Source organism: Diplotaxodon limnothrissa, linkage group LG11, assembly GCF_057381915.1.
Source record: "Diplotaxodon limnothrissa isolate DT_005_m linkage group LG11, D_limnothrissa_male_GT1.1, whole genome shotgun sequence".
Lineage (NCBI taxonomy): Eukaryota > Metazoa > Chordata > Actinopteri > Cichliformes > Cichlidae > Diplotaxodon > Diplotaxodon limnothrissa.
This window is the reverse complement of record NC_140606.1, coordinates 34,554,673-34,565,018: the sequence shown is the minus strand read 5'-3', so window position 1 is coordinate 34,565,018 and position 10,346 is coordinate 34,554,673. Positions and strand designations below refer to the sequence as shown.

The window sequence follows — 10,346 nt, the reverse complement described above, 5'->3', positions numbered from 1 at the left end:
CGTCAAGTATAGAAAAAAGAAAAAAAGACAGCAATGCCCAAAATAGCAACTGATGTCAGACAAAGACACAAACTCTGTGGTTTGTTACACCAAAGTTCATCTCACAAGAACAACTGACAATCACGTATACCGATTTAAGAAACTACACAAAGATTCATCTCATTATTTTTATTATTATCTACTCCAGTCCAGGGTAGATTTTGTGTGGGTGATAGCATGACTCACAAAGCAGAGGACAGTGACAGTGACATCAAGGCTTATGTCAAACGCTGCAGCAAGGCTAGGGCTCCCTTAAAGCTGGGCCTGGAGAGGATGACTCAGGAAGCGGAGACGGGACACAATGTAAGTGTCATGGTCCTGGGCCATGTGGGCCCAGTATTCTTAGTTTTCATGTATTTTTGTATTTTGTTCTTTATTTAGGCCATGCTTCCTGGGTCGATCTGTTACGTTGTTCCTTATGTGTTTTCCCTTCGTGACTCTTACCCCCTGTGTGCCCCTCTGTGTATTTATGAGCCCTCGTCTCTCTTTGTGCTTTATTCTATGTTTTCCCCAGCCCGTTATGTCTGCGTTCTCCCCGTGCTCTCTCTCCTCCTGTTTGAACCTCTGTGTACTTCCTGCTTTACTTTGCCCATCTCCCATCAGTGTTACATTCACTCCTGCCGTGTCTTGTTATGATTATCAGTGTCACCTGTGTTCCCCGTGTGCATCCACTTCCCCTGATCTTCCCTCATGTGTATTTAGTCTCTGTGTTTCGTACAGTCTGTGTCGCGTCGTCTGTGTTCCCACCCTCCGTGTTTCCATGCCCGGTCTATTATATTCCAAGTCATAGTCTTACCTTAGTTTATTCCCAGTTTAGGTTTCTGTTTAGTTATTGCTCTTGTGCTGCCCTTATTCTGGTTTGCTTCTGTGTTTTCATCAGCCACAATAAAAGGCTCGCTTTTGTTTAAGTCCACTTCCTTATCACTCGTGTCTGCACCTGAGTCCTCCACGCACTTTCCACTCGGTCCGTCACAGCGGACCGTGACAGTACGACGCGACCATGTCGGACTCAGCGGACATTTCGGAGGAGGTGGGAGAGGAGCTGAACAGGCTCTGCCGCGTAATGGATCGCATCATCGGATGCACGGATCCGAGAGTGGTTTCCACGGGATTGGCGGCCGTGGACGCCATTATGTCGCGGGAGCCGCGGTTGCGACAGCTCCCCCGCCTCGTCGAGGCATTTGACTCCCTGGGCCCCCTGAAGGAGGAGCTTCGTGCCCGTGCGCTGGCCCAGAGGGTCCTGGATGCCGCCTCAGCACCCACACCTCCACCCCGTAAACGGGTGTCGGCGCCGCTGCCTCATGAGCCAGAGGCTGCGACAGGGGGAACGCTGAGGCCCACTTCCACTCAGCCATCGCCTCACCGTGGATTGGCTTCCTCGTTTCCGCCACCGTCATGCTGCACTAACCGGCACACGGAGGCGGTGGAGGCCATAGACTTCGGGGACGATGAGCGTCAGCAGGTGTTACGGGCTTATCGGGAGGACGAGCTCCGGTGGAAACCCTGGCTCATCCCAGAGGAGGTACTCTCACCTGCTGCACAGCCTACCAGCCGCTCGCCGTCTCCAAGCCGCTTAGACTTTACTTCGCCTGCCTCAATTCTGGCAAGGATGTGGGCGGACAACGGGGAGATCGCCGCTACGTCACCCTCTGCATTGGTGCCGTCAGCGCCCATCGCGCCAGCTACCAGAAGGGGGCGGCGCCGGCGCCGCCGTTGCACCGCATTAACTCCGGTGAGTGACTGCGTTTCCGTGCCTCACGTCCCTTCTATGAAACAGAGTGAGACGAGCATTGATTTGCCGGGGCCGGAGACTATAACGGAACTGGGCTCCAGAGCTGAAGGAACTGTGTGTGACTGCTTTGAAGGAGCACGCAACGAAATCACAGACCATGTTTTTGACTCTGTAAAATCTGGGACTTTTTCTAGCGTTGCTCTCTTAGTCGCACCACATGAAGCCCAGGTTCATGAGACGGCGAAAGGGGTCCACACGTCGGCAGTACAGGTTGCTTCTGAGCCTGCTAGGAATGGCGTGAGCTTTCTCTCCGCCTCAGACTGCCTTCTACCTCAGCCGTCTGTTCCCGCTGGAGGGTCCGAGGGGCCCGTTCAGCCACCTGTCTCAGCTGGAGGGTCCGAGGGGCCCGTTCAGCCACCTGTCTCAGCTGGAGGGTCCGAGGGGCCCGTTCAGCCACCTGTCTCACCTGGAGGGTCCGAGGGGCCCGTTCAGCCTCAAGCCTCGTCAGCTGAAGGGTCCGAGGGGCCCGTTCAGCCACCTGTCTCCGCTGGAGGGCCCGGGGAGCCCATCCAGCCACCTGTCTCCGCTGGAGGGTCCGAGGGGCCCGTTCAGCCTCAAGCCTCGTCAGCTGGAGGGCCCGAGGAGCCTGTTCAGCCACCTGTCTCCGCTGGAGGGTCCGAGGGGCCCGTTCAGCCTCACGCCTCGTCTGCTGGAGGGCCCGAGGAGCCCATCCAGCCACCTGTCTCCGCTGGAGGGTCCGAGGGGCCCGTTCAGCCTCAAGCCTCGTCAGCTGGAGGGCCCGAGGAGCCTGTTCAGCCACCTGTCTCTGCTGGAGGGTCCGAGGGGCCCGTTCAGCCTCAAGCCTCGTCAGCTGGAGGGTCCGAGGGGCCCGTTCAGCCTCCTGTCTCCGCTGGAGGGTCCGAGGGGCCCGTTCAGCCTCCTGTCTCCGCTGGAGGGTCCGAGGGGCCCGTTCAGCAACCTTCCTCGTCAGCTGGGGGTTCTGGAGAACCGCACCAGCCTCATGCCACGTCAGCTGGAGGGTCCGAGGGGCCCGTTCAGCCTCCTGTCTCCGCTGGAGGGTCCGAGGGGCCCGTTCAGCAACCTTCCTCGTCAGCTGGAGGGTCCGAGGGGCCCGTTCAGCCTCCTGTCTCAGCTGGAGGGCCCGAGGAGCCCGTCCGGCCTCACGCCTCGTCTGCTGGAGGGCCCGAGGAGCCCATCCAGCCACCTTCTGCTACGCCTGGTCCAGCCTGTGCTTCGTCAGCTGCAGCTCCAGCCTGTGCTTCGTCAGCTGCAGCCTCAGAGCCTTCGTCAGCTGCAGCCTCAGAGCCTTCGTCTGCTGCAGCCTCAGAGCCTTCGTCTGCTGCAGCCTCAGAGCCTTCGTTTGCTGCAGCCTCAGAGTCTTCGTCTGCTGCAGCCTCAGCCTGTGCTGCGTCCGCTGCAGCCTGTGCTGCGTCTGGTCCCGCGCCCACCGGGCCTCGGCCAGTACGCCTGACACTGGAGAGCCGCCGCCTTGCGCACTGCCGGCCCCCTGAACTGCTTCGCCGCCGCCGCTGCCTTCCGCGCGGTCGGCCCCCTGAACTGCTTCGCCGCCGCCGCTGCCTTCCGCGCGGTCGGCCCCCTGAACTGCTTCGCCGCCGCCGCTGCCTTCCGCGCGGTCGGCCTCCGGATCTGTTCTGTCGCCGTGGCCACCTTTCCCGTGGCCGGCCTCCGGAACGGTTGGACTGGACTTTTGTGTTGTCGCCTCTCGGGTTGGCCTTCGGGCCTCTTTGGACGTTCGCCTTCCTGTTCTGGACTCTTTTGTGTATTTGTGGACTCAGTTTTGTTCTCGTGCTCCTTGTTTTTGGTTCGTTTTGTTCCCTCCGTCCTGGTCCCCCGCCTCCCGCCCTGGGTGGGGTGTTTTCTGTTTCGCTTGTGTTTTGTTTCTCGGGTTTGGGCTGTCGGGAGCCAGCCCTTTAGGGGGTGGTGGTGTCATGGTCCTGGGCCATGTGGGCCCAGTATTCTTAGTTTTCATGTATTTTTGTATTTTGTTCTTTATTTAGGCCATGCTTCCTGGGTCGATCTGTTACGTTGTTCCTTATGTGTTTTCCCTTCGTGACTCTTACCCCCTGTGTGCCCCTCTGTGTATTTATGAGCCCTCGTCTCTCTTTGTGCTTTATTCTATGTTTTCCCCAGCCCGTTATGTCTGCGTTCTCCCCGTGCTCTCTCTCCTCCTGTTTGAACCTCTGTGTACTTCCTGCTTTACTTTGCCCATCTCCCATCAGTGTTACGTTCACTCCTGCCGTGTCTTGTTATGATTATCAGTGTCACCTGTGTTCCCCGTGTGCATCCACTTCCCCTGATCTTCCCTCATGTGTATTTAGTCTCTGTGTTTCGTACAGTCTGTATCGCGTCGTCTGTGTTCCCACCCTCCGTGTTTCCATGCCCGGTCTATTATATTCCAAGTCATAGTCTTACCTTAGTTTATTCCCAGTTTAGGTTTCTGTTTAGTTATTGCTCTTGTGCTGCCCTTATTCTGGTTTGCTTCTGTGTTTTCATCAGCCACAATAAAAGGCTCGCTTTTGTTTAAGTCCACTTCCTTATCACTCGTGTCTGCACCTGAGTCCTCCACGCACTTTCCACTCGGTCCGTCACAGCGGACCGTGACAGTAAGAACACTTTGAATTGTCAGAATACGGTTAACTCTGAAATTCATAACCATGATGCAGTATGTGGCACAAGGCATGAGTGCACCACTTGTGACACAATGAGATCAGTTTACATCACCGACTGAAAGACAGAAACGAGCTCTGGGATGTGAACTTGAATACTCTCAGCTTTGTTTTAGCAGCTCTGAGTGGAAACGCAATAATGAAACACAATAACAAAAAGTCTTTCAGTGAAGTTATTATTGCAAACCAGCTCAGTAAGCTGCACCACAGTCTATTGCCAGCATTAGAAGCTGAATACACTTATATCTCTTTTCAAATTTAAAGTAATTGAAACTAACTAATTGTGCTGATTATTTTATTGGAAAAGCAAGAATTTTTGTTTCTGTTTTGTTTGGTAGAAAATTAATTCAGTCAAATCTGGTATTCATTTTTATAAAAGTTTATATTTGGCAGCAACAGGCATCAGTGGCAACAGACCTTTTAATTTAGTTGAGGTGAGGCGGGACGCAAAGAAAATGTGCAGCTGATGTGGACAGGCCAAAGAAGCTTAAAAAGAGCACCTTAGATGAGATTAATCAATTGGATGTATAGACAGCTGAGCCATCAGCTGATGAGGCTGGCATTGTGATCGCCTGATCTGCTGGGATTTGTTGACTGCCTGAACAAACACTAAGCTCCATTTATGTCTTTGTGCCTGATATTATGAACATTTTGAATGGTTTATGTTAATGAGTAATGTCTACATAGCTGCTTTGGCACTTGTGTTTTGATATTGTCACTCCCACCAGGGATAAAAACAGACTGGGAGAATAATAATTCCCTGTGGGTGAGCTGAGACTCCTACCCGTCAGCTGCAATCCTATATAAGCAGCAGCCACAATAACAATAAGTAGCAGCAAGTGACTGCTAATATTACATCTAATTTTTGCTTCAGCACCACAAAAGGACACGTTCAGCACTGTAGATAAAGACATCGTTCTACGTAAAGTTAGATTCAGAGTTTCAGTTGGTTTATTGTATTTCCTTTGTTGGTTTCCTGGCCTTTGCTTCCTTCGGTAGATTATTCACCCATCTGTGTGACCTTTTAAGCAAACTTTCCAATACAATATGCTCAGTAAGACATCTGTTCAGCAAATCAGCTAGAGCTGACACTACTTAAAGCCATGTCATTGTTGTGAAGATAAGATATGAAACTTCATTGATTGTGACCAAAATTACATTTGTGCTTCTCCAAAAGCTAGATCATGTGTTCTAATTAAGGAGACCTAACCGGCTTGAAGAGGTGTCCTTTCCAGTGGCAAAGCCTTCTCTTCTTTAGTTAACCATGCCTGGGTCATGACAACTTTCCTCCAAAGACCTCAGTGGTCAATGATCTAGAATAAGACAAACTGTCTGCAGGAAGAAATTCAGGCCTCCTCCTACTCATGTACAGATCACGCAGTCCTGAATAAGAGCAAAGGGTCAAAGCAACAACTTGCTAAAATCAATGTTTATGTGACTACTGTGAGAAAAAAAAAGAAAACAAACAAAATATCTCTATCTACACATACATACATACATACACACACACACACACACACACACACACACACACACACACACACACACACACATATATATATATATATATATATATATATATATATATATATATATATATATATATATATATATATTAGTGCTGTCAATAGATTAAGAAAAATGACCTGATGTTACTAAACTTCATGAGTGTATGCACTCACTCCAAGAACCGTATGATTATAAATATGCATATAAATATGCTACGATGAGATAGCTGACTTCATCTAACTAGCAAATGTTTTCCAGGCTACGTTGGTGATGCAGTTTTTTTTTAAAATGATATTTAAAAAAAAATATCATTTATTTATGTATGATATTTTTGTCATGCGATTTTAAAGCCGGTCCTACAACCGCATCCAAGAATAACATGCAGCTTATCTCAAAACTGTCGGTGAAAATTATTCTTGGAGCTAAGTTTAATTGAGCTGCATTTTAAAGAGGTGCAATTTCACAATTTGTGTATATTTTCTAAGTTCACTATTTTGTCATGTGTTGAGAAAAACACAGATTTAAAAATTACATGGTCTAATATTTACATTTAGCATATAACTGCAACATGCTTTTTTTCGTTTTTTTTTTAAAGACTCGAAAGGACTTGAAATTCAAAATTTCAGACTTGTGACTTTACTTGGACTTTTACACCAGTGACTTGAGACTCGACTCTGACTTGCCTGACATTACTTGAGACTTGACTTGAGACTTGAGGATAAAGACTTGAGACTTACTTGAGACTTGCAAAACAATGACTTGGTCCCACCTCTGCTCTCTACTGACCTCCTTTGTATTTAATGATGAGGATTTGAAACATACATTTCAAATTTGTATTCTCAATAAGAGCTGCTGCCACTGATTTTCAATCCAGGGCCTGTTCAAATTGGCATACTTCATGTTTCTTTTCCTTAAGAATGGCTTCTTGACAGTCAACCTTCCACTGAGATTTCTGGTGAGGCTTCGGCAGAGGTACCACTTGCTGGCCAGCCATCTGCTTAGGGAACCAGGCCAGCAAGGGGGCCCGGAGGGCTGAAATAACAGGAGGAGAGAGCTGACCGCCCTAAGGGGGCCCAACTTGACTCTATGCTCTTCTGTTGCAAGTGACAAGGATGATTTAGTTAAAAACAAACATAACGGCAACAAAGAAAGCCACACAATGGAAATGACGTGGAGTTATTCTTCTGGGAGGAAAAAACGTGAGAAAAAAATGAGAGAGAGGATAAAAGAAAAGGAATACAGATATGAGTAGGGATGGGTATCGTTTAAGTTTTATCCGATACCGGTGCCAAACCGGTACTTTTGAAACGGTGCCGGTGCATAAACGGTGCTCAAACCGGTGCTTAAAGAATGGAGAACACAAAATTGGTCCAAAAACCTCTCATGTTCAGCTGTTTTTTTGTAAAATGATAACAATGTTAGCCTTTTCTGCAGCTATGGGGCATATATGGTATCACTCTTGGCTGGAAGCAGTGCTTAAACAATGGAAAAACACAAACTTTGTCCAAAAACCTCTCATGTTTAGCTGTTTTCCACTTTTTCTTTGGTCATTTTAACCTTTTTGGCCAGGGTGAAGGGAGCATCTGCCATCAAACAAGAAGACAGCCGCATGTAACTACTACGGTGTTTGCTAGTTCACCTTGCATGCATTAATTTAATAACGTGGTTAGCCTACTCAACGTAAATTACACACGAACAACATTAAGCTAGGGTTGCTCGATTATGGCAAAAATGATAATCACGATTATTTTCACTGAAATTGAGATCACGATTATTTGACGATATTTATTTAACCCTTTAAGACCTACCATAGAACCAAGTCCACCAGAGCTTATATTTTTTTTTTTTTTACATGCTGTAGTGCCATTTGTGGGAGCATTTCAAGTTGCTATACATCAATACAACTGTTATAGCCCATATTTTAATAATATGTATGCATTAAGTCCATAGTAATTACATAAATTGCAAAAAAGTGCAATAAACTACAAAAAAAATTGAAAATCGCTTTTGTTTTGTTTACATATATTTCTACTTGGAGAAATTTAAGAGGTTTATCCCTCAAAACTTTAAATACAATAAAGTTGCAAAAAAATAGTTTCCCACCACAGGAAATTTATTTTGAGTGTCTTCATAGTTTTATTTTGGAGATACAGCAATTTTTATATACTGCAGGAAAAACAAAAAACAATCCTATGATGCAAATTTGCAAAGAAAACAGCATGTGCATCATTTTACTGTGGGAAGTGTTACGAACAGCTGATAGGAACGGCAAAGCGTGTTTCTGGAATATTATGTTTTTGTTCCTGCAAGCGCTTTTTATGCAATTTTTGCAAAGCTATATGTGGAACGAAACCGTGACCTAGGACAAGCTGATGGCATCAGATGTAAGTACAACTCCTCCGGTTTCATATGCAAAACAAATTATTGCGCTAGCTTACATGGTTCAGATTCTACAGGGATTTAAAAATAGTTACGCAAAACGGAGCAAAACGGAGCGTGCTGCTCTGACCGGCTTTAAAGGGTTAACAATAACTTTAAAAAAATAATATAAAATGGTGTGCAACACCACTGAAGTTTTTTTTTTTTTTTAAACTCTCTTTTCAACCAACGGCAGTCACTCTCCAAATAACTTCTGCTTAGCTTTCCGAGCTTCCCTCGGGTCCTCTTAATCAGCGGTCTCCACCCTTTTTTGCGCCACGGACTGGTTTATGCCCGACAATATTTTCACAGACGGCCTTTAAGGTGTCGCGGATAAATGAGGGAGGGGCTAATAATCGGCTCAGTCATTTTTAATGATCGTTGAAAGCCCAGATCGTAATCGTGATTAAAATTCGATTAATTGAGCAGCCCTGCATTAAGCTACTCACGCAGAGATGAACGGCTGCTGCTGTCATCATCATCCGTCATCATTTCTGCTACACTGGCAGGGCTAGGGGCCAGGACTCTCCTCTTCGTGTTTTTGGGGGATGTTGCTAACTCCGGGTCCGATAACAGGCAACCCACCCGGAGTAGATGTGCACGGTGTGAGGTCTCGCAGCAAGCTATCAAATACGGCGCATTTCTCGGCTTTAAAAAAAAACGCTATGCGTCGCCAGGTGTTTCATCGAATTTGAGGTGTTACCTCCTTTGACAGTATCACAGTATCAGCTTAAAGCACTTGTTGCAGGCTGCTGAGTTTGCATATTTTGCTGTGAAGTACAGCCAGAATTTTGACCGCTTTGCCTTGGGCATTTTTAATCTGTAGCTCTGCTCTAAAAGAACGTACGTACCTGGCCCCGCCTACTATCCTCGGAAACGTAAAATGATTGGCTAGAATCTAAAGTGTATCACAGCTCAGGAAAAAAAAGCACCGAAATGTGCGCTGCTTTTCGGTCTAGTTACTACTGTTTATGTCAGAACCGATGCCATAATGGCACCGGATACCGGTACCCATCCCTAGATATGAGGGAAGCAAATAATAGCAAATAAATATATTGCTAAATAACTAAATGCATCTAATTTAGCTTAAAATGTGGGGGAGAAATATTTCAAGGATATTTCAAAAAGCATCGCATCATTCTTTTGCTTTCCTCTGACATTAAACATTAGTTAATTTAGCCTGCAGAGCAGCCTAAATTAGTTAAGTTACATGGCTGTCACATGACCCGTCACAAGACCCAGTTAAATGCAAGTGGCCAAGACTCAGAGTTGGGACATAAGCAGTCATCTCTGCAGTATAATTGCCAGGTTGAAACAATGTAGACATTAGTTTTATTAGCATTAACACTTCACAATACTTTTTCTTGGGGATTGTTAAAATAACCATAGTCATCTCTGGTGTGGTCACAAAAATGTTTTACTTCTCATTTTATAGGACTTTTGTTCTTGGGGTGTCAGAATATTTTTAACATAATGGTGATGAATGCTAGTTGAATGGGTGCCTTGTTTAGACCCATCAGATCCTACATCACCACTGGGAAGGAACAAGCACAGTGAGAGAAGCCGTCACAGTGATGAAAAGCATTAAAAGAAATAAGATTACCGGTAATAAAGAAATCAAAAGTACAACTGTTTGGGTTCTCACTTTAATCAGAATCTGTTGTTATATTTGTGGTTTAGGCAAAGACTAGAACACAATTTCTATCTATCAATGGAGAAATCAAGGTCGTTCCCAAGGATTCGAAAAGATGTTTTTACAATTGAAATTCTGTTCTGTTCTTGTCCAAAAAAAGTATTAAAAATTAAAAATGAAAACATGCAGCTTGAAAAACAAAAACCTATCTTAGCTCAGTAGATTAGTCCTGTCATGACTTGATTTCAGGTTTGTTGGAAGTGACCCAGTCATGGTTAGTAGGAGTAGCAATAGTTGTGTTGTTAAC

General features: G+C 46.4%; 1 protein-coding gene across 1 annotated transcript; it reads left to right on the top strand.

The window, feature by feature from the left end:
- Positions 1-1,039: 1,039 nt before the first annotated feature.
- LOC146623340 (uncharacterized) lies at positions 1,040-2,072 on the top strand. Its single transcript, XM_085364945.1, has 2 exons — positions 1,040-1,885; positions 1,980-2,072. The coding sequence occupies exons 1-2, from the start codon at positions 1,040-1,042 to the stop codon at positions 2,070-2,072; spliced, it is 939 nt and encodes a 312-aa protein (XP_085221071.1).
- The last annotated feature ends 8,274 nt before the right edge of the window (positions 2,073-10,346 follow it).